Below are 27,612 nucleotides of genomic sequence, written 5' to 3'. Positions count from 1 at the left end.
AACTGATAATCGGGTTGACCAATCAGAAACGAGCAGTTTGTCGCGAGCGAAGAACACGCCTTTTAAGTATCCAATCAGAATGTCAGCTCGGTGGAGGGGCAGCTAGAGTAGCCAATAGACTGCTTGGTTTTACAGGCAAGAGGCGGGACTAAACTCGCCGGGTTCGGTCGGATGTCGTCTCCTTTGACCGGATGGTGTTTGTGTAGAAGGAAGTTTTGTTTTGCGAGTTTTTCCGTCCGTTTCGACTGACTGGGTATTTTTAGTTAACGCGCTTAAAACAGCACGAAATGATATTAGTGTGAATTGCGTTTACCGGTAACCGCTCAAGTGTTGAAGTAGAGAATAAAAGCCCGAGCTGTTTGAAGCGGCGGAACTCTAAACGTTACACTTCAGAGTAACCCGAGGAGCACCTTCCTGCTAAGCTAACGTTACCTAGCTTAGTTAGCGCGGCTAGTGTTGGGCTCTGGTTTGTGTTGTGTTTGAAGGAGCTCTCCGAGCTAACGAAGCCATGGGGAACCGGGGCATGGAAGACCTGATTCCCCTCATCAACAAGCTTCAAGACGCCTTCAGCTCCATTGGCCAGAGTTGTAATTTGGACCTTCCTCAGATCGCTGTGGTCGGTGGACAGAGCGCTGGGAAAAGCTCAGTCTTGGAAAATTTCGTTGGCAGGTAGGTTACGTGACTGTTGTCAATTGAATTGGCAATTTCAATCAACTAATAGTTTAGTGACAATGTGTCCTGCGTGGTCTTACGTTCTCCTTTTTGATTGTCAGGCAGGACCGGTACTTTTTGTAATGCAACTTGCCATCAAGCTAAGCTAATGTTAGCCACTCTTTCAGAACTAAACGTTATTATGAAGTTACGCACTTGACGTAAAACTGCATTGAAGGTGCAAAGCGGCTGCGGGTTTAACAACTTAACGCACACACGCCCTTTACGTGACAAAGCAGTGGGCCAGTGGAAAACTTTTTTTAATGAAGTTTTGTTTACTAGGGCTCAATGCAAGCTTTCCTAGTGTTCAAACGACGGTGGGTGTAAACGTGTGAGGAAACATACTATCTCAGGTAGTTCTTCTGCTCGTTGCCAATACTTGACTCAATAGTTGCCCTCTAAAACCACCAGTAAACTACCTGGATCTCTGGTTACACTCTGACATGTTCAACATGACAAACTAAGACCTTTATAAAGAATTAAATCAAGTGATGTTTGTGTATTTAAATTGCACATTGTTCACTTTATTTTCAGTAAATTACAGTGCAGTTTCTTATTTACTCATTTGTTTATTCAGCCGTAGTTCTGAATGTGAACCTGTTTTGCTATTTATGACTCTAAGCCACACCCGGAAAGTCCTCTGGTTATGCATTAATTGCTATTTTGATGGGAGCTTTATTGAGTCACATAACAGGTTTTTGTTGGAGTAGTGTGTTTATTCTTTCAGATGTGGGAGTACACACATGTTTTTGGGAAGATCAGCAAAAGTTGAGCAGTGGAGGCAGAACAAGCCACCACCTTTACTTAGGGAACAGAATTTACCTGCAGTGTATAGTATACAACACATGGACTTTCACTTCAAAAACAGTCTTTTGTCAAAATGCTGTCAAACCGCACAAGATCACATCTGCTGCAGACACAACTTCCCTTACCATCTTCCTCTTTTGCTACTGTTTTTGGCAAAAATTTCAGAAATTAAGGAAATACACTCGACGTCTCTCTATTCTCTGTGGTGCGAAGGTTAAGCTCCACTGCTCCTCAACAGGCCGGTCCTGTTGTCCTCTCCCACATCAGCAGTGAGCGAGATCACTCTATAGATAAAGAAACAAAACAAGCTCGCTCTAAAGCAGCTTGTTGAGCAGGTTTCCGCCCCATTGAGAGACACTCACCGTGTGTGTGTGTGTGTGTGTAACCCAACCCACGCAGGGATCGCACACACTCCCGCAGGCGAGCCGGCATAGAAGAGGAAGTAGAGTGGCTGTTAAGATGGCATGCAGATAGGCCTTTAGTTATCAACGCACGGGCGAGAGCACGTCGTATCTGCTCTCAGGCAAACGCACACACACACACACACACACACACACACACAGATTAGACTACCACTCGGTGCACATTAATTCAGATGAGTGGGACTATGCACTGTGAGAGCACTTGACACATATCAGCTGTAATTAACATTTCATGGTGGCCTCAATCTCCCTGCTTGTGCAGTACCTCCACGTTCTGCTTGTTGACGGAACCAACATACATGCACATATGAAAGTTACTCAAGCACTTTGCACACTTGTACATGCTCATCCTTTTTATGAAGTATGTAAGGAGTGCACTTTAGTGTTGACTATCTTTTTATCCAAACAATGAAAAGTGCAGCAGCTACTCTGTATGCCTGTTGCTGCAGTGCAGGTGAGCTTGAGGGCAGATTAAGCTGGAACAGTAGAAGAAAGACTCGTAGCTACAAGGTCGAGTTTTACTTCAACTTGGAAGTACTTGGGAGGTGCACCATATAGCCATAGCAACAGCGTTAATGTAGAGATGACTCATTGTTGATCTACGGGCTTGTTTGAGCTCAGGAGCAGCCAATACGTAATCCAGATACCATGTACAGGCATCTGTTGCACACAACTATGATTGTTTTTGGTGCTGTCGGAAAGTCTCTGTAATAATGGCTTCTCTATGGTTTCCTCAGTCTATTTCTTTGGTGAGCATGTTGTGTGTAAAAGGCTGGATTCAACCCTGTGGCCCCAGGCATGAAAACAATCCCTCTTCCTCTTTCTCTCCCCCGATTTCTGTCTCCTGCCTGAGCTCCGACGTCCTGATCAGATGGAGAAGGGGAAGTTGTAGCTAGACCTGTGTCACCCGTCTTGTTGGTGTGATTCGGGCCTGTGTTCCCACCAAGTTGAGTGGAGACCAGTACACATTGGCTGGCCGGTCTGCATACTTGGCTGGACAGAAGCTAATCAAATCACTCCGGCTCAACAGCATCACGTATTTGTTGACGTTTCTGTCTTTTGGTAGCATGTGTGTGTTTATCTGTTGTTCGGGTATGCATCGAGGTAACCTACTGATGGACCGTATACTTTTTCTGACACATTGAACATCCCTTAAATACACTAAAATCATTTACATTATGGTAACAATCATTTAGCCGTAGCATTTGAGGCCTAATGCACCTTTCTCATGATGGATGCATGTGTATTTAATAACAATAAATGTGGCTGCATTACATTCAGGCACGTCAGCGCCATGGCCCTGATATTGTACATGCTGCTTCACTGGCATGGCTCACTGACAAACTAAATGGACCAGTCTGTATATGCAAAAACCTTCTCATTTAACATCTCAGTGTTGTTTATTTACTGGCTTTTGTTTGTTTGATGCATGCGTCATTAGATCATATAATTAACTCTCAGTGTAGAGATAGGCCTATTTTTGTCTCTGCTCTGATGTCATTGCCCCAGTAGGGAGTAAAGACGTCATATCTATCCCAGCAAGCTGGTCTGGGTGGAGGAGGTTGTCAGATCTGTGGCGAGCAGACTACTGAGAAACCAGGAGTTTTTAAAGCATTGTAAAAGTTGTCCTTTAATACTGTACTAGAGCTTTATAATAAAAAACTCTGTCTTCCATAAAGAATTGAATTGGCCTCATTAAAACCTATTTGATTGTTTGCGTTGTATGTATTTCTCGATTTGTAGCAGTACTCTTACTCCGGGTTGTCGTCGGCATTGATAAAAACAGTATTTGTAGATGTTTGTGTGTAGCACAGTGGACATCCGAATAGCAGAGAGCAAAAGGGATTTTCCACTAAGCAGTTGGATTTTGGTAGTGCTTAAAAAAAGGATGGGCTGCTAAGTGAGGCTTCATGGTACACACAGTGATGGACTGGTGCCTGAATGCGGGTAGCCATAATTGCATATCCGTTGCCACACCAGAGACCCATGCAATAAGTCCCAGCAAACCACAACCATGTTTTAGTGTACTTCACCCTCCCGTGAGAGCCCAGTGTGACCTCAGAGTTTCACACTCCGGTTTCCATGTTTTGAAAACGAGCCCCGTCAGGCCTCCATAGACTTGAGGAAAAGGAGGATCTGCTGTGGAGTGTAGCTCCTCAGAGTTTGTAAGAGGAAGGGGCTGTCGGGGCCTGCAGGCAGGCGGGAGGGGGAGGAGCTGGGTCTCCCGATCTCTCCCTGCCCTACTCTCTCTCTCCTGCTTTAGCTTTCTCTTCTCGTAGATAGAGGGAGGCTCACAGACTGATGCTCTTTGCTTGGCCATCCATAATGCATGAAATGATACACAATCTGCTCAGCCTCGTCTATCATTTACAGCGCATCAATAATGGAGTCCTGGCCTCTTGCTTCTTTTTCAGTGTGCCGTTTATCCAATTCCTGTCTATGGAGATTGACTGGTTCAATTCTGCACTTGTTTTGTCTTCTCAGAAGAGCATTTGTGAACAAACAACTTCTTTGTGTGTTTTTCACGTAAACTTTATTGATGCTTCATTTTTATCACTGTGTGTCTTTGACAAGTGGCCACCTGTTGAGCCAATGAGACGGGGTTTGACTGCTGATAATCCAGTGAGAGTTGTAACTGGAGATATCCATCAGTACGTTAGCAGTTTCTTGAGGAGGTCATTCTCGCTGTGACCTCTCGGCAGCATCTTACCGCCTTTCTCCACGTCCCGTCTGTTAATTATATCCTTTCTCTCCACCGGTAGTTCCATTGTTCTTTATCTCTGTCTCCCTCGCTGGCACTCCTCACCCAGAGCTTTCTACACTGTCCGCCGAGGGAACAAATGCCTGCATGCTCCACATTATGTGCATGACACTGCACCAGTGCTGAACCACAGACCTGTGGATTGTTTTTTTTTGCTGATGTAAGGAACATCCAGAATGTTCCCCAATGTTTCACCACAGGACAGCAGTCTGAGAGTATGTAGTAGGGCAGCCACTCTCTTTTCTCCTGTCCTGTGGCCGACACATTGCTAACAGTCTGAAGTCAGCAGGCAGTGCTGAGCACCGCCATAGTCCCCTCACTCCTGTAGGTCTGGCAGTAGGGAGGGAACGGAGAATGTGGGCTAGTGACATGCTCCGCCATGATCGTTCCAGGACCGGGGCCGGTGATTACCACCAGATGTAGCGTGTTTGCAGAGCAATAGAGGAGCCGTCATAATTTGGGAGGGGAGTACAGAAGACCGGGTGGAGGAGGAGCGTCATCTGAGGGCTGTCGAGGCAACTTTGGTCATGACTCATGTAGTTAGAAATTCTTCACGTACCCCGTCACGTTAAAGGGAACCGACACGCCAATTGTGAGAAAGTTCCTATCTTTTCCCTAGAAGGATAGGGTCTCAATAATGCACTTTGCACAAATAGCCTTTGCCCTTGTTTGTTTACTGTCATTTCATGCATTGTGCAATGCATTACTTAGTGTAATTACAGTGCCTTGCGAAAGCATTCAACCACCCCTCCCCATCCAAATAAAAATCTGTTTACATTCCAGGTTGTAGTGCAACAAAATAGGGAAAAACATGATGGGGGTGAACACCTTTGCAAGGCACTGTAAGTAGCATGATGCACGTTTCTAGTTGAGAGTGTGCACATAGGACGATGTCAAGGCCCGAGGCGAGTTTGGTTAAGGCGTCATCGTAGGTGATATATTGTGTATTGACACAGTCTGGACTCACACACACACAAGCTAACGGTGACCAGCTGACACAGAGGTCTGGTCTGACCTTTAAATAGGCAGTATATTGAGCAGTTTATCAATCGAAAACCACCACATTACCAAATCCCACCCACGAAGGGTAAATCCACCCTAAAACTGAATTTAGATTGAGCTTTTCCAATGATTTTGATCAGATTACGTTTTTACAACATTCTCCCCAAATTTGGAAATGAGTGTTTCCAGGCCGTTTCTTTTTAATGGACACACCGGAACGTCATGAAATTGGCTGAATCTCTTCTCCTTCGCCCTCTTTTCAGTTGGCAAACAGCAAAACTTTGCTCATCACTGCCAACATCTGGTAAAGAGTGGGACAGAGAGCCCAGCTGACCAAATCATCCTTTCATGGTCGGGACGTCGTCGTCTGACAAAATCAACATAAACACAGGTCACTGACCACAGCTGTGCTGTATGATCGGCTATGTTGACGTTTGAGAACAGAAACACAGACGGTTACACGTCTGTTAACTGTCCTCCTGTTCTCTCTGGATACCTATAATGTGTTTTTAATGCAACTAAATTCACAATATAGTTGTTCTCAATAACGTATTGTTTGGTTTTGTTGTCAGACAACTGAGCGAGTATGAAGTAGTCGTCGTATCGCGGTCCGTCAATATTTCATTCCCGAGCTTCAACATCCTTACTGTACGATCGCGTCGTCGTCTGAAATATTCAACATAGGTCAAAGTTCACGACAACAAATGATAACATGTTCTGAGTCCGTGGTCCGATAGGTTGTGTTCGAGACATCGCATTGAAACGACTCATTTTAATTGCAAAACGTATTCATATCCCAGTGAAATCTCCACACATGCTGCTCTAGTGCCGGAGGAGTTGTTCCATTATTCACCGTCTGTGGAGCAGCTCTAGGTTTTGTCCTTGGATGATATTATAATTACAGCCTGTTTCCATATAACGTCTGTGAATTCTATTTTAGGGTGGATTTTCCACATAACAGAGAGAGTGGGTGTGAATGAATGGCTCACTTAAAGCCCTAATGATGAGAGAAAATGATTTTGTCACGTTCGATTTGTTATAAGACAAGTTGGAGGCGTGAAATTCCCCCGCGTCCATCAATTTACCAGAGGCCACGCTGCACGGACATGGACATTGAGTGAATTGAATAATTAAGCGTTCCATCTCTCTTTCTGTTGCTCTCTCTCTCTCTCTCTCTCTCTCGATCCTGAACCACCCCTGTTTTACCCAACACTCCCCTCTCCTGTTTTGATTTCCCTCCTTTTCATCCTTGCTACTCTGTGTTTATGTGTCTTCTGTCTGTCTCCCTCAGGGACTTTCTTCCCCGTGGATCAGGCATTGTTACCCGTAGACCTCTCATTCTGCAGCTGGTCAACAATAAAGCCGGTGAGTGTTCCCGTCCTCCGCACAGACACACATCCCCTTCTGCTTTCATCGCTGCCCTGCACACGGCCTCTCTGTCACAGTGCCCCCGAGCTAAGCTCACTGTCTGCTTTTTGCTGCTCTCTTTAATTTAATATTCTCCTTTTTCTTTGTCCTTTTCTCCCCCCCCCCCTCCCCCTGTGTACGTCATTTTGCACCTGCGTGTAGAATATGCTGAATTCCTGCACTGCAAAGGGAAGAAGTTTGTGGATTTTGATGAAGTGCGGTTGGAAATTGAGGCGGAGACCGAGAGGATAACAGGCTCCAACAAAGGCATCTCTACCATCCCAATTAACCTGCGGGTCTACTCCCCAAACGGTAACAGACTCGAGTCTTAATGAGAAACACTGCACTGGTAACACCGTTTGCTCTTATGTAAGTTAATATATAAGTACGTTTGTATGTTATATACCGAGAGATGATGTGAATTTGTCTACCAACCAACCAACCAACCAGATGTTTCCATACTGTTCATACCGTGGTATCGTGTCTTTTTGAACATCTCTGGTTGTATTAATAACAATGGGATTGTATCAATATAGTGAAGTATTTGATGTGTTTTTAACTTGACAGGCCAACCAAACAAGTGGTTATTGAATCCATAAATCATTTCTCAGTTGAATTCGGCGAAAATTATGTATCACAATATATAATGTATTATTTATAACATGATAAAAAAATAATAAGATAAGTCACTTGAAATAATCTAATGTGTTTTTTTATGTTGAGGGAAATTCAACATCAAGTTTGACAATTTCATGTTGAATTCTTTACACGTAATATAACCTCAGAGATGTTTTTATGGAGTAAAAAACAAATTAGTGTTCTGTTTACAACAACAAATGTCTGCCTTCCCAAATGTCTCGTTCACAAGATGTAAGCTTCCCTTTCACCACAGACACCCATTAAAGTGTTAGATTGAGGCAGTTGCTGTCGACGTCTTTTGGATGTTTGTATGAAGAGGGAGGAAAAACGAAGGCCTTCTTTTATTGAGAAAGCTTGTCTCACGTCCATCAAAATAAAGTATCCAGTAAATCAAACTAGATAAAATGCTTTAAGAAAAGGAGTGGATATGGAATCATATTACTTGAATATAGTTGTAGCTATGTGTCACCTCCGCCGATGGAAAAGCATCTAATTTGCACTTCTCATTTCTCAGTGCTGAACCTGACCCTGATCGACCTCCCGGGAATGACTAAGGTGGCGGTCGGAGACCAGCCTGTAGACATAGAGCACCAGATCAGAGACATGCTGCTGCAGTTCATCACCAAGGACAGCTGTCTCATCCTGGCCGTCACACCGGCCAACAGCGACCTGGCCAACTCGGACGCTCTGAAGATCGCCAAGGAGGTGGACCCACAGGGTGAGTGTGGAGCTCTCTGCTGAACTTTTTTTTTAAGCGGTTTATATTTTCAAACAGGCCCGAGAAAAGGTCAAAGACACTGACGTAATTATTCTGTATCGGTCATTTTCCTCTGTATTGTCCTGTAAGACATGTTGTTTGAGCTGATGTGGTTTTATGTTGTGCAGGTCTGCGTACCATTGGTGTAATAACAAAGCTGGACCTGATGGATGAAGGGACGGATGCAAAGGACATCCTAGAAAATAAACTCCTCCCCCTGCGTAGAGGTGAGGATGATTGCGCACACACAAACACATTCACAGACTTCGGTTTGGATTCTAGAGTGACTGTCTGTGTTGTTTGTGTGCAGGCTACATCGGTGTGGTGAACCGCAGTCAGAAAGACATCGATGGGAAGAAGGACATTCGCGCTGCTCTGGCTGCGGAGAGGAAGTTCTTCCTGTCCCACCCGGGCTACAGACACCTGGCAGAGCGCATGGGCACACCACATCTACAAAAGACACTCAACCAGGTCCGCCGTCAATTGTGAAATGTAATCTCCTCCCTGACATATGCCATTGAGTCTGTAAAACAACAGTGCTACCTCTTGTCTGTCTCCAGCAATTGACCAACCACATCAGGGACACTCTCCCTGGTCTGCGCAGTAAGCTGCAGAGTCAGCTCCTCTCGCTGGAGAAGGAGGTGGAGGAGTACAAGAACTTCCGTCCAGATGACCCGACACGCAAGACCAAGGCCTTGTTGCAGTGAGTGCATCTGAATATTGCTTTAAAAACTCACCGTAGGCCTGATCTAAAACACATTCTTTGGTAATGAGTGGATATAGAGGCATCAGTATTATATCTGTTTCATGATCAGTTTAAAGTTCCTCGCAGTAACTGTAATGAACAGTAATGTTTGCAGTGGATCTGCAGAAAGCTTTAAGCTGCACTTGCAAGGAGATCCTCAACACCGGTGTCATGTTTGTGCTCGGCCCTCTTCAGGATGGTGCAGCAGTTTGGCGTGGACTTTGAGAAGTGCATCGAGGGCTCCGGGGACCAGGTGGACACCAACGAGCTGTCGGGTGGCGCAAAAATCAATCGCATCTTCCATGAACGCTTTCCCTTCGAACTGGTCAAGGTTAGTGTGAATAGCGGTGATATGTTAAGTATTATTGTTGTGGTTGTCATGGTGGTTGGACAAAGATTGAAGTATTGATTTGTTAAAGCATCACTGGAATTTTCTCCCTCCCTCCCCCCGTCTCCCAGATTGTGTTTGACGAGAAGGAGTTAAGGCGAGAAATCAGTCACGCAATCAAGAACGTCCACGGTGTCAGGCAAGTGGAGCGGAATCAAAACGCCCAGAGCTCAATAAACACAAAACACTGCCGTACCCACAGGCTTCGCTTCTCTCCCGTCTACTGTAATTCATAATCAAGCTTTGCCATCAGAGACTAACTGTACCTCTTCAAAGAAAAGGTGTTTTCTGTTTGATTTCTACTGTCCCTCACTGTTTTTCCAATCCCCCTTCTCCACACTGCAACACCACCCACTCGTGTTTCTGTCTGCTGAGGCATTCAACTATTATGAGGTTTTGTGTTACATGTATCTTAGTCCCCTGCTGCGATAATGTTGTCGTGTGTTCACCGATCCTCTCCCGTTTGTCATATCTCATTTGTTGTTGTCTGCTTTATTACATTTACATCTCCCCCCTCCCCCCCTATCGTGATTGTCCGTATACGGATTTTCTGTTACTTTGTCCATAACCTCAGATCTCACCTAATCCGTCTATTCATCTGTTTTGTTTGACCTACATGTCCCGTTAACTGTCCCATCGGTCTGCCGCTGTGCCTCTGTCTCTCTGTGCATCCTCAGAACGGGGCTGTTCACTCCAGACCTGGCGTTTGAGGTCATCGTGAAAAAGCAGATCGTTAAGCTGAAAACGCCCTGTCTCAAATGTATCGATCTGGTCATTCAGGAGCTCATCAACACAGTCAGGCAGTGCACCAACAAGGTACTGCCGGTGTCCAGCATCTCCCGACCCAGCCGAGACACGGGGCTGGGGGTGACCGTGGGTGTGGCAGAGGGTACGCTGGCGCGGAACATTAGCCAACAGATTCCTACAATATCCGGAAAACATCAGTTCAGTTGTTAAAAAAAAAAAAAAAAAAAAAAGAAACGTTCTGTGCGGTTTGCCCTCAGCCCAGCCCAGCCCGATTAGCCCTGTGTGCAGGCAGCGCTGTCGTGTTGTGGAGTGTTGTGACGGGTGACGTGTCGTCGTGGATTTGAGATGTTTCGGGGACCGTCTGAGCATCTCTGGTCTCGCCTGGACAAGCTGCAGGTCTCATGGCTCAGTACACATAGCCAGCAAAACAAAGGGGAAGGTCTGAAGCGGTAATTTGGCCTTGGGTTGGAGGTGACGTGTCCGTCTTCACAATATTGACCTAGTCTGAGAGGAACTGGCGTGTCAGGGAAGAGGATGTGAAAGACCTGTGGCTTGTCCTTCTCCAATGCTTGATTTGTCTCTCAACAGCTAGAAATGACTAACTGAACAAAGACTCCTCTTTTTATTCCTTCTTTCTCTTTCCCGGCTTTCCTCTTTTTTCTCTTTCCCTTTCTTTCTGCCTATCCCTTTCTCTCTACACCACCACAACAACATGCAATCTGACCCCGTGACCTTTCAGAACGGGGCTCTTCACCCCCGACCTGGCTTTCGAGGCGATAGTCAAAAAGCAGATCCTCAAACTCAAAGAGCCCAGCCTCAAATGTGTGGACCTTGTGGTGTCCGAGCTCACCGCGCTCGTCATGAAGTGTGCCGTTAAGGTAATCGGGGGACAACACCTGCTGGGAAGATGGCACGAAAAGAGAAGGCGTTCCTCTTAGAGATGCACCGATCGCTCAAACACCGTCCTGTTGTCAGCTGATCGGCCATGACCGTTGACTGCCTGGTCAGTGACCTATATCCGTCCGTCTGTTAGAATGACAGACCGTAATGTCACAGCCACACACACAACATGCACGTCGCTCACACAGTGCCATCTGCAGCACACAGTTCAGACACACACACATGCGTCATGTCGTCTGTTTGGAAGTTAGTCAGCGTGAGTGAAGAAGACATGAAGCTTATAATGTGTAAGTTAAAAATAAGTCTTTGGGGGAACAACCTTAAAAACATTTGAAACAACTTTGAGGTTTGTTTGAGGGGAAGTTTTTTGATATGTCAATGTTTTATTATGAACATACAATTGAATAAAAAAAAAATTACCATGAAACTAAGGTTACAAAAATGTTTGTACAGCTGTCAATTATAGTTCTTAGAAAGAAAGAAAATCAGAATCGGCCGGTCAGAGTTCGGCCTGGAAGCTTGCAGTCGGTGCATCTCTAAGTCTTCTCCAAATGTCTGTCATTGTCATCCCAGTGACATCAGTCCACTCCCCCACCCCCGCCATCAGTGCCCACTGCGTCGATCATGTGTATCGTCCCATCCTTCTTCTTTTCCGACCCTCTGGAAGTCTCCACACCATTCAGATTGAGCACTAACTCACAATTCACATCAGACATTTTAAGCACAACCTAAAACCTCCATCAGACGGCCAACCGCCAGCCGTTTGACCTCAGCGGAGACATTCCACTATGTGCTGAACCGGATGGAAGGGGAGTGATGTGACATCGGGGAGGGGGGGGGGATATTTAGTGGGTGCAGTGGCAGTCTGAATGGAGTGTTTCCATAGCAACGGTGCTCCACTGCCACCTTGTGGACAGAGGAGGGCGCTGCGCCTCATGAAGGGATTCTACATACACTCAGTAATCCATCCGTCCCTCTGTCTCTGGAGTCTCCCCATTCTGTCTCTTTACCTTCTTATCCAGTCTTCACTAACATTAATACTTTCCATCAGCTACAGATGATTGGTTTGAATGTATACATTTGGACATTGCTCTTGTTTGTTAGTTGCATGATTAACTAATAGCATTAGCACATTGATTCTTAGTTCATGAAGTCATCCCTGGCTGATGGTAACAGACTGTCGCTGTGTATTCAAAGTTTCTATATGTGTGTGTGTGTCGGTTTGTGGTTGTTTGGATATGTGTGACACTGAAATGTCACTTGACTACCTTCTTTCCCTTTTCTTTGTTCTCCACTTATTCTCACTTCTCACTCCTGTTTGTCTCTGATACTTATTGGTAAGTCTTACTAAGCTCCAGCTCACATGTAAGTGTGTGTGTTTGCGTGTGTCTTCTGTTCAGTGCTGCAGCCGTGTGTTGTGTTGCCTTTCAGCTCAATTCCTACCCCAGGCTGAGAGAGGAGACGGAGAGGATCGTCACCACCCACGTCCGAGAAAGAGAAGGGAAGACGAAGGACCAGGTGAGTTCCTGAGATTAAACAGACTCTCGAGCGTGCAAAGTCGGGCTTTGATGTTTATCTCTTTCATCTGTAGAAAAAATACAGTAAGAGCCACAATCTACATTTAACATGTACTCCAATGTTACGTTAAAATGCTGGGGACAACTTCTTGTTTTGTTTAACAATTGTTATGATTATTTCACAGCTAAGCCCCTTTCTTTATTATGGTGGAAAATACGTTATTGTGTGATTTATTCCGTTTGTTTAATTAAATTGAGTGTTAGTCAGTGTTACCTCGATTGGCACCACTTTCTTTTAATCCAAAATCCTTCTGATGTGTGACAGAACAGCAGTTTTCAGTGTTGTTTTCAGGACTTTATTCTTTGAGAAGCCTTGCAAACAACATAAAGACCCAACTCCTCCTAATACCATGACTAATGAGAGTTTTAGGTTTTTGTTGCAGCTCTCAGGCAGGAAATGAGGCCGATTTAATTTGTTTATAAACCGAAACTTTTATCATTCATCAGTCGTATTGTCAACTCCATCCCATCTGCACTTTTGCAGCATTGTTAATATCCGTCTGACTACAAAGCTGTGCATAAATGCAGCTTTAGATGTAATCCCTCTCAGGGTTGTTTTCCTGCAAGTGTGAAGTATCAGAAGTGAAGCCGAGCCCTTTCTCGTGTGTGCCTTCTGTAAGTGGTGTTTAATTGAGACCTCTCCGTCCTAATCCCGATTTTCTGCCTCTTATCAAGGTTCTGCTGCTGATCGACATTGAGCTGTCCTATATCAACACCAATCATGAGGACTTCATAGGCTTTGCCAAGTATGTACCCCCCCCCCCCCCACACACACCTTTTCTAGCCCAACTTACAGCTTGATGTGCAGTCTCAGCACGAGCATTGTGGTCCCCATTAACTACATGTTGCCCATCGTCTGAGGTGCACTTGTGACTCCGGACATTTAGGAAGGAAAAGACTTGTTTCAGAGACTTAACTGCGACTGAATCAAAGTGTTGCTTTATTGCTCGCCACGTGTTGTAAACCGCGGCACCTCGGTGTGATGTAGCATGCCAATTAGTGATCCAGCCGCATCAGAGCATGTGTCTCCCTGTGGGGGAGGGGGATGCCACGATAAATCAAGGTCGCGTTAATTGCCCACCTCTCTGCCCTGCATGCAACCTCCCCCTCCCCCCCCTCCAAACAAAGTCAATGAAGCATGCTCGATTTGTCGATGGATACGCTTCCTGTTGGCTGAAGAATGCTAACTGTACCAATGGACAGAGCAGTGTCGACTGGATTGGCTTGTAGCTGCTGTCGTGCACTGGAAACTCATTTGCACACTTCAAAGCACCAACTTGTCATGTTTCCCTTCACACATGTTTATGTGCATTTTGAAGTATCTCATTAGAAAAGCTCTATGGAAAACCACAAAAGGGTTTTCACGCTCACTTGAGGTGGTTTTTGCCTTTATCCGTAGTAGTTGATTTGAATTGGTAATGAAAACAGCCTTTGATGAATCATTTCTGATGTAGCCAACATTTTAACTCGCATGACTGATGAGCTGTTTCTGCTGTCGGCGTTTTCCTGGACATATATTTCTATTGTCTTCGTCTTCAGGCAGCATTAAATATATGGCCGATACGAGCAACACGAAAAATTAAAACTTGCCCAATTGAAACATAATCCTGGAGACGTCTCTCCATTTTCCTCTCGTAGAAGGTTAAATGGCCACGGTGTTATGTTTCCAGTTCGCCACTTCCTGGCGGATTACCGGACGCGCATTTCCTTTTTGCGACATTTCAAAAGTTCGCTTAAATTCACTTGAATGGACAATTGAATGGAATCACGGCCTCTGTTTCTTTGTGGTGCATCTCTAAGCGATTTAGAGTTTGGGTTGAATTAACATTAACAGTCCCCTTTAGTGTAGCAGATACAGTAGCATGTATCGACCGATCTGTGTCGGTTGACAGAGTAACAAAGCAAGCCCCGTGTGTGTGTGCGTGTGTTTGCGTGTGTGAGGGTTCATGCCTAGCCTCTGCATGGCGAGATTGCTGTATTGTATCGCAGGTCAGCTAGAGCTGTTTAACGGTTCTCATGACATCACTTTCAGTCTTGACTACAGAAGGCTGGATGATGGTAGCTCCCCAGGGTACGGCAACAACAGGTGGGCTCACAGAGAGGATGTCGGGTTGTGTGTCCAGTGTGTGTGTGTGTGAGAGACAGTTTGACCCTCCGTGTTGTCCAGATTCCTCCACAAGCCACTTTCACCTTCATGTATATGTGTGTGTGTAGGGTTATGTATTTGCATCAGAACTGTGGATTTACACTGAAACACATGAGACTAAAGGCTTAAAAACACAAGTAGCATAATATTGTAAATGAAGAGAATATTATTGGAATAGAAGTGACACATGAATATTGATTGTTTGGTGTGTTGCCATCAATATGTGTCGTCTTTTCTGTCCATGTTTGTGTGATGACAGTGCCCAGCAGAGGAACACGGCTGCAAACAAGAAGAGGGCCATACCCAACCAGGTACCTTCTATCACTCAGCACCGGCCAGATTTAATCTCCCTCGACCGATGTCTCCCATTACCAGCCTATTAGTCAGCCATGTGAATATATCTCACTCCAGCACATAGCCATTAATCTATCTTGACCTAACTGTTAACAATACCTCCTCTGTACATAAGTGTACCCAGTCCCCTGTGATTTATTATCCTCACTCTAAACTGGCTTTGTCCACAATGTCTTAATGTTTTAAAGCTGGTCCTTCTCCTTTTAACGAACCGATATCTAGCAACGTGTGTTTTGTGTTTCAACGTGTGTTTTGTAAGATCCTGAAATGTGATTAATAGTGCTGCTCCTCGGCATCAGAGATTGCAGTTTCAGTGAGGGAAGAGTTGCCTTAATGAGCTTAAAGAAGACTCTGCCTCCCTGCTTTTCTGAATTAATTGCTGTTTGCATGTGACCCAGGCATGTTGTTCCACAGCAAAGCAACCGTTCATTACAGGATTCTGTTGGTTTGTTTCGCTACCTTCCCATTAACTCACAAGCATCTTTTGTGTTGAACTTCAGAATGTGCATGGACCTCGCACCTATCAACTGAGCAACAACTATGAGATAACCAAATTGTGGTTTACTTGAAGTAATTCTAATTGCATGTAACTCTTGCTCTCTCTCTCCTCTCTCTCTCTCTGGCTGTCTCATGGATTATTACTTTCTGTTTCCTCCTGTTTTTCTCAATCCCACTATTTCACCCTTTTCTCTCAACCTTTCCTTAAACTTTCATTCTCTTTCTTCCTCTTCTCTCCTTCCAACTCTCCACTTGCTACCTGTTCTCTTCTCTTCCCCATCCTTCTCTCTTTCCCTCATCTTTGCTTTCTCACTTCTTTTTGCTTTGGTTTTATACTGCACCCCTCTGCTTTGAACCCCCTTCCCCTTCCCATTACTGCAGGGTGAGATTCTGGTAAGTACACCAAAAGATGTATTGCTAGGGGGCAGCAGGGGTAGGCCGTGCAGAAGGACTGAGGCCATCACACACAGGTCAGCCAGTATGGTTAGGGTGGAAAAGACCAAATGCTGTGAGATAACAGCAGAAACAGTTCCCGGTGATACCTCACCATAATGAGTTGTTCTCTCTGCAGCTTGGCGGACTGGGAGAAGTCCACGAGGAGAAGGTAGAGTCTCCAGACTGATCAAATTGATATCAGATATCAGTTACCAGTAATTTGGAACTGACTCAACATTAACACATGGCAGGTTTGCTCTCGTAATTCTTGGTTTCATTTGAATAAGACAGTAATTGTCTTTAATTGCACATATTTGGGTTGCTACTAACATTTCACCTTTTCTCCACCAAATAATTTAAACGAGACGTGACTTATTTTAGATTTTGTCACTGTGCAATGCAACAAAGAGAACGGGGAACTCTTCCACCACTGACCGAGGGATGGCGTCGGTTCTCATGTCTTTGCGTTCGTACCTCTGCTGCCGCCTCATGCGTTGTGACTCAAAAGTTTGCCTTGTGAGAATCATCCGAAACGACGCTGGGGACCAAACGGGGAGGGAGCGGGGAGCCATTTAAATCAGCAACACAGTAAATGTATTGATTCATGTCTTAATGATTTCATTTACAGATTAAATGCATGTTAAAACACTTTCCAACGTAAAGGCCTCACATATCCAAAAGTCTCCAAGTCTATCATTATTATTTCTATATTCAGAGCTGATCAAAACGGTTGTTCTGTGTGGTGACTTGTCTTTGGGATGATTTCCAGTGATTTGATCAAAACATTTCTCTTCATAACCTACTGACTATCTTGACTAATTTAAATTGGCATGTTTCTTTCAAATTTGAATCCTTGGAGTTAATCTCAGATGTAATCGTATAATTCTATAATGAACCACTTACAAAACTTAAATTTACCAAAAAGGTTTGAACATTTCTACGGCATCTCGTATGTGACGTGCTGACATCTCATTGTTTCATCTTTCTCGTGTCAACTTGGTCATAACAGACTTTTATATTTGGGATTTAAAACTTTTTGTTTCTAAAAAAAAGTTTGAGTTATTTCCCGGCCAAGGCAAACTACAGTTAAGCCTCTCTGCACGTGCTTCCTCTACCATGTGTATGTTGGCGTTACTAACGAACCTTCTTTCCCCTCATAACTCACTCCAGTCCTCTGCTGGATGGAGAGGGGGAGCAGACGAGAGGTCTAGAGCAGACTTTGAAATCTCTCTTTGCTTTACTAAGAATAAGAGCACACTACTCACAGATAGCCATTTCCTCCATTGTAGTTGAAAAAAAACAGAGACATGGTAGCTAAGAGGCCTCCTCTAAAATGCATCCTCAGTGATTTACTCAGCTCTGCCTCTCAGTCTGATGTATTTCCTCCCTCTCCATCGCTCCACTTTAGAGTTTCACTTTGTTGTCTAGATTTCTGTCCCTCTATGAACTCCAATAGATCGTCTAACCAGCCGTTGCAATTCCTTTCTCCTCCATTACTCCTGTCTTCTGCATTCCCATCTCCCCATCTTTTACTTAAACAGTCATATATCCGAGTCCAGTTAACCCCACTAACCCCGTCTTATTTTGTTTTACGTGTAGGCTAGCTTCTACTGACCCGCTGACGCCTAACAAACCACCGTCGACTTTTGGTCTTTGTCTCTGTGTCAGGGTTAGCTTAGTCTGGACACCATCTGGTCCTGTTTGTGTGTTTATTTATTTTCAGTGTGTTGCATACAGTTGGCCATATTACTACACACATTATGTATTCCTGTGCATGCATTACAGTCCTTTAGTCTCCTTATTCATTCAATAAGATTCACATTCAACCCGTACTTCTGTGTTATAGTGCATATATTTGACTCGTAGACATAGATTAAAAAAAAAAAGAAGGTAAAAGACAACCAGATTTATAGTGACCTAGCAGGTAAGATTTTATTAGTGTCACTCACATCCCAGTAGCACTCACAGGGCCCTCCTGTCACATATGCCTGATTGACAAAGCTGTTCCTCCTCGTACCCCTCTCTCCCTACCACCCTTTTCTCTCTCCTCCACGTCTTCTCCTCGCTGTGCAGGTGATCAGGAAAGGCTGGCTGACCCTCAACATCAGCATCATGAAGGGAGGCTCCAAGGAGTACTGGTTCATCCTGACTGCGGAGTCCCTGTCCTGGTACAAAGACGAGGAGGTGAGAGGACGTTCTGTTCCAATGCTGTATTTCACTGGACATGGATAGCTAAGATAAGATGACGCATAAAGGTGAAGACACTGCATGTGGCACTGATAAACATCCCAAGTGGAGATTTTGGTGTCATCACCAAAGGTGGCTGGAGGTGTGTGTGTGCGTCCCAGCCCAGCCTAACCAATGTGCAGACTACTGTTCAGCTGTAGCCGGATGAACAGGTAGTCTGAACACTGGGCAGGCGGGGGGGTGAGGAGGACTCCGACGGGAGGAAGGACCCCGAGGTCATTGCGGCTGCAGGTCGCTGCCCTAGGACAGTAGGACAGAGGGCACAGAAAGCAAACATTACCCCATTGAAACAATAACGCATATGACAAAAAGTCTGATAAATCAGGACCCACAACGCCCCGATACTTTTAATCTTATCAAGCATATATTATTTAAAATAGAGCGTAATATGAAACATCTGACCTTTCTAGTGATTCAAGCAAATCTATCCAGACACGTTGGATAAACTGTTTAAATAACTTCACTCAGAAAACTCACTACAGTTTATTTACGTTGTAGATGTTTTCAGATGTTGAAATCTAATGATCTAGTTCCACTCATGATTTGATTTTAACGTTGTTTAAAAGACTGATTTAACTAAATAGAACATTTGTCTACAGTGGTGATAAGTGCAAATAGCATTGGTCTGGCTTTACTCACCGCTTGATCTTCTTCCCAAGGCCTCAATCTTATCATTCTATCTAATCCATTAAAATAACAAAGACCCAGTAAAAGATACCACCGCTGAGGATGAACTCCATTTCCGTTGCCTCAGTGTGTCCAAACGGCGACTGGAAACGGTGCAATTTCTATGTTGGTCGCCTTTTGCGAAAAAGCAAAGAGAAAGAGAGGGAGGCTGGTGGAGGCAAACTGACGTGGCAGGCGGGCTGAAATGTTCCAGCCGGGATCTGACTTTGGAATTTGCAGGAAATCGTACTGGGTTACGAGGGGGGGGGGGTTGTGTGTGTGTGCATGTGTGTATGCGCTTGTCCACATGAGTCCTCCTGTATCTTTTAGGGTTTGGACAGTTGGTTGTATCTATATGAGTGCATGTTTTTGCACACACCCAAATCCCATGATATGCGTTTGTTCAATTGGTTCAGGCTTGTGTATGTTTGTTTGTCTTTGCACGTGCAGTTAAGTTTTGTTTTTTTTGCCGTTTGTGTGAGTGTGGTGGGGGCGGGGGTTGTGTGGAACACTGAGTGATGTAACTGTTGGGCTTGCGCCGCTCTCTCTGTTAGTGCTTCCAGATGTCTCTGCTCAACAGTGAAAGCTGGCACCCCATCCCCCCCCCCCCCCCCCCCCCCCCCCACACACACACACACACACACACACACACCAGAACTCCCTCATGCTCCTCCTTTTCTTCCTCCTCTCCCCCCATCATGCATTGCTCCATCTCACCAGCTGGGTGGTGGTCCAAACCAGAGGATATGCATTCCATCAAGTCTACTCATTGAGGGAGAACTGTGTTCATCCATCTCCATTATCCAACTAAATACAATGACTCACCTTTTTGAAGTTATATGTTGCATATTCCTGGTTTCAGTTGTGCTGTAAATGCGTATTTCTTGTGTCTGCCGCTTGCTAGGAGAAAGAAAAGAAGTACATGCTGCCCCTGGATAACCTGAAGCTCAGAGATGTGGAGAAAGGCTTCATGTCCACAAAGCACATCTTTGGAATCTTCAACACCGAACAGAGGTGAGGTGATTGTTGTTAAGTGAAAACATGTGTGGATGCACGTGTACTTTACCTTTTCTGTGCATGTACACTGCCATTCCAAAGTTTGGGGACATCAACTAAACGTTTTTTGGATTGTATTGCAAATGTAAAACGATACATGTGGTGTCTAAATTATACTGTTTTTGTCAGTTAAATAGCTATTATTGGTTGAAAACATCAATATAACAGGTGAGTCCTGACTTGTAAAGGGCCGTGTACATCCTGTACCATTTCTATATGTACTGGCCAAAAGCCTACACACTCACAAGCACTTGTGTATGTCCTTTGTTTGCCTGTACAGGAACGTGTACAAGGATCTTCGCCAGGTAGAGCTGGCCTGTGATTCTCAAGAGGATGTGGACAGCTGGAAAGCCTCCTTCCTCAGGGCCGGAGTTTATCCGGAGAAGGACCAGGTGTGTGAGAGGGTTCTGTTTCTTTAAATCTGATAATATTACATTGGTGATAAAATCATTAATCATTAATCACAGGACATTTATTCTTGCAAGAAGGAACAGAGTTGAAACACGTCCAGTATACACGGATCAAGGCTGCTCGAAGATCTGTCTCCGAGTCTCTGATATTTATACGAAGTAAACAACAGTGTGCTCGCACACGGTAATATACGTCACAAATAATAACACACAAATTGCCTTCATACGGCGTAGTCTTAAGTACCTGGACACTGTAACCATTCGTTCTAGTACAAAGGTCGCTTGTATCGTAATCGGAAGACGTCATAAATTGACGCCGTCTACAGCTTATTATTATTACAAGCAGTGCTGAGTGTTCTTTCGGATAGACTAAACAGCTGCTTAGTCGCCTAGTGTCACAGAGGACACGGCCTCAGGACATGAGCTTATGTTAAATGTGTAACATTCAATCATTATTAAATGCATAATGATTAGTCATTTAGATTGTGTCTTAGATGTGTATGCTTTTGGCTCATAATTTCTACTTCTACAGAGAGCAACTCTGAAGATGTGTTTATCATGTGTTTATACTTCGTGTGTGTGTGTGTGTGTGTGTGTGTGTGTGTGTGTGGGGGTGTGGTGTTGACAGACGGACAATGACGATGCTGCCCCTGCGGACACGTTCTCCATGGATCCTCAGCTGGAGAGGCAGGTGGAAACCATCCGCAACCTGGTGGACTCGTACATCGGCATCATCAACAAATCCACCAGAGACCTCGTGCCCAAGACCATCATGCATCTCATGATCAACAGTGTGAGTCCAGCAGACGCAAGACAATTAACAGTGTGTCTGCACATCCGGGAACCCAATTAAAGCGATCAGCTGAGTCTATTTCCTCAACACTGTGTGCTGTGTCTCAGAGTGCATATTGTCCTTCTGCTTGGTGCTCATCCTACATACTAAATATAGTGTTTTTGTACAAAGACCTCCATGTATATGTGGAGGTAACATGCCATTAGCTATGTAGGCTGACAGTTATGTTGCCATTATCCAGCAAATGTACTAGATTCTTTATAAAAGCAATCAAGGCACCTCATGAACCAGTGATCTGAGCTGAGATCAGATGAAGTGCTTTTTAATTAGACCTAACTGTCGTGCAGCGCGACGTTTCCTTTTTCTTGTTCGTCTCAGTAGCAGCGGCGGCCATGTATCGCATGAACACGAGGACATAAACTTGAAGACACTAATTAACAGGATTTATGGCGCATGCTCACAGTGGCTTGTCCACCGTCTATTTATTAGGTTTTTATTATTGTGGTGAGCTCACTTGATGGCTTCCAATAATCCAGCAGCTACACACACACACACACACACACACACACACACACACACACACACACACACACACACACACACACACACACACACACACACACAATACCAACACTTTTTGTCTGCTGGGCAGCTCCTTTCTCTTGATTTTCTAATATTGTTTTTGTCCTCTCCCTTCTTAGGCGTAGTCTTTAATTCTTTCAACCATATTTATGAACCGTCTGATCATTTCACTTTTGACCACTGCTGTACCAAGTCCACACACATTCTGCTTATCTCTAGCAATGTAAGTTGCATCTCTCTGTGTTTTGACACTATTGACTTCCATTCAGGCAAAGGACTTCATCCACTCGGAGCTGCTGGCCTACCTCTACTCGTCTGGGGACCAGAGCATCCTCATGGAGGAATCGGCCGACCAGGCCCAGCGTAGAGACGAACTGTTGCGCATGTATCATGCACTCAAGGAGGCGCTGCTCATTATTGGCGACATCAGCACCGGTACCATCTCCACCCCGGTGCCCCCGCCCGTAAATGGCGGCCGGATGCAAGAAACCAGGTGAGATGAGGGTCTCCCATGTCAGACTAGATGAGGGTTAACCAGCATTTAGTTAAGATTTAAAGATTTGAAACCATTCACCTTGTAGTATTATGCCTACCTTTACACATTATGCAGTGTGTCTTATATTAAACCAAATAATTCCCTCACATCCACCTCTACAGGAGAACGAATGGGGGGGTCTTTTAGGTGATTATTACGTTTCATTTAATCGTATCGCCCTCTCAGCCCCACCCCTCAGCGCAGGCCGCCCCCGTCAGCCGCCCCGGCCCCCAGCCGCCCGCCTGCCGCTCGGGGCCCGACAGCAGGACCGCCCTTGAACCCTTCCCCTGCCTTTGGAGTTCCGCTCAACCCCTCTCCGGCCTTCGGCGCACCACCGATCCCCTCTCGCCCGGGACCACCCATCAACGCCTTCAACAGCCACCAGGATCCCTTCAGCGCCCCCCCACAGATCCCCTCCCGACCGGCCCGCGTCCCACCCGGTGTACCCAGGTACGTCTTCCTGTTATGATGCGCTTCCCAGTAATTTGTGTGTATGTCAAACGATTTGTTGTTGCGCTGCATTTGTAACGTCATGTCTCTAACATTTCATCATCCTCATTTCAAGAGTCACAGGCATGGTTTGTCATTTCTCAGGTCACCACTCATCCCATTCTTGATATTTATATCTAAGCATTCACTCTCTTCTCACTCCCACTGTCCTCCCCTCCTCCCCTTCCCCTTTTTTTTCTCTCTCTCTGTCGGGTTGTTTTGGTTTCTCTCCGCTGTCTCTCTGTGAGCGCGTCTCACTCCTTGTTCTGTATCTTCTCTCCCCGTTGCAGCCGAAGACCCCCCGGTGCTCCTTCTCATCGGCCCACCATTATCCGCCCTGCCGAGCCCTCCCTTCTAGACTAGACCTGTGGCCAAGTGTGTGTGTGTGTGTGTGTGTTTGTGTGTGGGTGTGTGTATTCTGCACACTAAAGGCCGGAGGCGGGGGCTCGAGACTGATAGCGGTGCATAATGAGCGTCGTGTCTCTTCAAGCAATGTAATAAGCTGCTATTAACCATCTTTATCAGCGCACATGAACATCAGAAAGCCCTCAACCACTTGAATATTACATTTGACTGCTGTGGAAATTGTGTAATACAAAAGTGAAACTCAGCTGATCCGTGGGACGCATCGAGCTTCTATCGGTCGGAGACGATGCATCTAAATCAGTTTGAGATCTTTTTTGTTTATTATAATAATAACGGGTTTATTTCTTCTGATAAGGTTCCCAGCAGAAGCTCGATTAATAACTTATTAAGTGTTGCAGGCCGGCTTTCCGCTCCCCTCCCTTTTGAGATTGGCCGGGACGCCCATGTCTAGATCTCTGTGACACACACACACACACACACTTAACCTGTTAACTGATTCCTAATGAAAAACAATAGCTTATTGTCACCGATGTTATTTTGGTGCTGTCACTTACACACCCTCCCCCCCCTTGTGTAATTTTACTTGAGTGGCTTTGTCCTTTTTAATGACCGTCATAAATGTAGCTTTAAAAGTGAAATCCTAACCGCAGGAAAAGCAAAGAATAAAATAAACCCCAACTCAGGGTTGTATGAGACTGAGAGAGTAGCCTGAATCCCCCTCTGTGAGTTGTCCTTCCACAGAGAATCAACCAGGTCTACCGCTGTAATCCCAGCACTTCTAGCCATGTAGCCTTACAACGAGCCCCTGATAACGGGGGACGTTGTATTCCGTAACTAGAGCGCTATGCACAGAAACCCGGCAGAGGGAGAGGGACCGGCTGAAGGCTGTCTGCACTTTGTGAGATGCTTTCTCTCCAGTAATTCAGAGTTTTCAAAGCCTTGAATTATAATCCCCGTGGTCTCCGTTGAACCCCATTGAGACCTTCAGCCTTCGGGTAGACTTTGTTCATTCCTGGATTAACTGATTCTGATAGGGCGGCGCGCACACAGTGCAGTTTCTTCTCAGAGAGGATAAAACTGGGTGAGGCGGCGGGACGAGGGCGTGATTTAGAGTATAAAGGTGGTATTAAGCGCTGAGGAGTTGGCTCATCTCTTTCTGGGCTTCGCTGTCAAGGACATTTATTATTGCTATGAGTTCTGCTTCCATGCATCAAACATATTGTATATAGCTGGCCTATACCGGGGAGTTAGCACTTGTATCTCATTTAATCGCAGGGTTGATGACAAAAAAAACCTTCTATTGATTCTAATCAAAGGCCCGACGCGTTACAAAGCAACTGTAGTCGTCGTATTAAAGGAAGCACTAACTGCCATTGCGTAGATTAGCCTTCGATGTCGGAGAAAAGAGATCGGTCATCTCCTGATGCGTTATTTATAATCGGGGCATTTGTCATTTCCTTTGATGTGTTTGGTTGCTAATGTATCAGCTTTGTACAACTCAGCTCCCCAGCTCCTCCTGGACTTTTATTTTGGGGTTCTGCTGCAGGGATTAGCTGTTTAAATGTGTTGTATGTTGGGGGGAGGGGGGGGGGGGTGCTCTAAACATCATCTACACAGCTGTGATTATTTGATAATGAGTATCTTTTGATTGCTCTTTGAGGGTATTTTATTTTAAACCAACTGAGAGGGGGGGGAACTGGTCATGTGGGGAGTGCCGTTGGGCTGCTGGGATGTTTTCTCTTTTCGGTTTGATCGGTAGTGGTTGTGAGCAGCAGGTGGTGGGAGTCGTGGTGTATACAAAGGCACACTCTGTCTCCGGAAGCTGTCTAGACTTTTTCCCCATGTTCTCACCACAGAGGAGAGAAATGCAATTAGCCAAACTGACAAGACAAAGAAACTAAAGAATTAAAAAGTCTTCCAAATGACTGACTCTTGAGACAGACGGTGCATTTTCTTCCCCTTGTATTTCTCTACAGGTCTGGCTTTCAGTGACAGAGCCACAAGGATAACAATGAGCTTATAAAACAGCCCAGAGTCTTTAGATTGAAGACCCTTCACATGAAATCTTCCACAAATCCCTCAAAAGTGAGTTCAGTGATACATTTCTGATGTATGGAAGTTTGCAGAGTTCCCCCTTGTGCCTGTCACTTCAGCCGGCCCTTGAGAAGCCCAGACTGTAATGCCCTGTAGAACATTAGGTTGTGGTCACACTGTCTTTCCTCCTAATGGATGTGTCCTTGCCTCCTTTCCTCTTTCCCTCCCCTCCCCTCCCCTGTCTGGATCTGGTGGAAGGGGTTGGAAACCAACCTGTAAAAAAAAAAAAAAAAACTCCTTTCTTTTTGTTTTGCAAACCCTTGTCAAGTGCCTCTGTAGCAATGAAATGATTTGAATAAACAACATGAACTGATTTAGGATGGAGAGTAAATAAAGAGGTGTTGTGTACAATAAAGGGACTGGCTCTGGTGGTTGGTGTCTCCTTTTGTCCTGTGTGATCCACTTGCTCTTCTCTCTCTCGCTCTCTCTTGCAGATAAAGTAGTGTTTTTCCTCTCTTCACTTGCCTCCCTCTCTACATCTAAACCAGTATAGACAAAATGAACATAAGAAATCACAGTAATAGCCTTTTGTTGCTCTTGTGTATTAATCAACATTTACACTTTTCATGTTTCATCTCACAGCATTGAGTCAAAGTAGATTTAATGTCACATTGAGAGTAGATCTACTTCAATTCACTGTTGTAAGACACAAAAACATTCAAACTTCCAAAGGGGTTAGGGAGGATTTTACAGGCACAGTCTATCAAGTTTACCCCAAATGCAGACAGAGTCCCTGTTAAGATTTTCACTAACATATTTTAGAACAGTTCTGTGAGAAATATGCGCAAAAATTCCAGTACAAGATGTCAGAAGTCATCTTTTTTGGGGGGTACAGCATGCGTTAATAAATCCAGGTTTGTGTGTCTAGTCATATTCTCCAGTCAGAGTGGCGGATGATCTCTGAGCCCTCTCGCTAACAGATTGCCTCATTACACTCTCCTGAGCTGTTCCAGGGACGGGATCCTGCAGTGTTCATGTCACAAGGGTTGAGAGATTAATGTTGGTTGATTGTTCCTGAACAGGCGCCCGGCTCCCCGTCGAAACCAGTGGTGACCTTGATCAGCCTGAGGTGGACGTGACATGACTTCAATCCACGACAGCAGCAGGACTACAGAAGGACTATACGTCTTGTTTTCATTTCATTCACAACCAAAAGCGCCAACGATGCGGTTACAGAGCTACAGTAATCTGTGCTGTCAGCATAACGTGCAAACTTTAGTTATTGAGGCATCAAACTTAAGTTATTTTGTCGACCGTGAATGTTTGAAACGGTTCTGAGCACTTGAAATGTTTTGAGTATTTCCACAGATGGTCAGAACTAAGTTTGTATAGCGTGAAATGTAGTTTAACACGTAAATCTAATGCAGATATTTTCAGTTGCCTACTTTATACCACACAATCTCTCTTGTCAATTATTTATTTGAACAAAAACTAATTTGAGATAAAGTATAAGTGCACTTTTAACCAGATACGGTACGGTGCCTATAGTAATAAAGACGGTTTAAGATTAGATTTTGATTATTATTGGAGCATGTGTTAAGAAGAAAGCTTTCCTCGTGATGGAGCATGACCATTAAATGTGCTTTATGACAGAAAATATTAATGATGAAGCTAAACAGTCCCAGGAGGTTTCAACACAGACTACAATAGTAGTGATTGAAATGCACAATGCATATGTATGTTTTTACCACTGTAACCAAATGGCTGCAATGCATCCAAATAATAGCAAAGAAATGAATTTTTAAGCCAAAACTAGCTTGCCATCTGCCTGACTTTAATGATTTCTGCATATTTAATCTCCAGATGAATGAACTGATCAGGGAGATTATCTATTGTTTATGTTTTCGTTTCGTTTTTATCACAGTAAAGATAAAGGTATGCCTGGGGCTTAGTAAAAAAAAAATGTGGGCTGACTTTCTGATATTCTTTTCTTGGTGGTTTGATAAAACTTAGCCTAAAATAATTACATGTCCATTTTTGAAGTGTAGTCTGAAATTGAATCAAACATTCCAGTGAGAACAGCTGTGATTTTCTAGTTTAGCGAATGACTAACAAATAAAAGTGCTGCAAGTGTTTAA

General features: G+C 44.7%; 1 protein-coding gene across 3 annotated transcripts; it reads left to right on the top strand.

The window, feature by feature from the left end:
• The first annotated feature begins 208 nt into the window (after positions 1–208).
• Positions 209–27,612, top strand: dnm2a (dynamin 2a). 3 transcript variants are annotated; one of them, XM_079177618.1, is made up of 21 exons: positions 209–669; positions 6,995–7,068; positions 7,273–7,422; positions 8,264–8,467; positions 8,635–8,733; positions 8,817–8,977; positions 9,067–9,209; positions 9,447–9,582; positions 9,711–9,778; positions 10,317–10,455; positions 12,718–12,804; positions 13,539–13,609; positions 15,269–15,320; positions 16,243–16,254; positions 18,370–18,480; positions 20,114–20,223; positions 20,546–20,657; positions 21,304–21,468; positions 22,320–22,543; positions 22,772–23,035; positions 26,557–27,612. In XM_079177618.1, exons 1-21 carry the CDS (start codon positions 509–511, stop codon positions 26,585–26,587), a joined length of 2,574 nt encoding a protein of 857 aa, XP_079033744.1. In that variant the 5' UTR covers positions 209–508; the 3' UTR covers positions 26,588–27,612. The 3 variants fall into 3 exon arrangements, with proteins under 3 accessions (XP_079033744.1, XP_079033742.1, XP_079033743.1); XM_079177616.1 differs by lacking the exon at positions 26,557–27,612 and adding an exon at positions 23,365–25,008; XM_079177617.1 differs by lacking the exons at positions 16,243–16,254; positions 26,557–27,612 and adding an exon at positions 23,365–25,008.

The sequence above is a fragment of the Pholis gunnellus genome, assembly GCF_910591455.1.
Source record: "Pholis gunnellus genome assembly, chromosome: 17".
NCBI classification, from domain to species: Eukaryota; Metazoa; Chordata; class Actinopteri; order Perciformes; family Pholidae; genus Pholis; species Pholis gunnellus.
The sequence above is the reverse complement of the archived record's forward strand: the minus strand, read 5'-3'. Positions and strand labels throughout refer to the sequence as shown.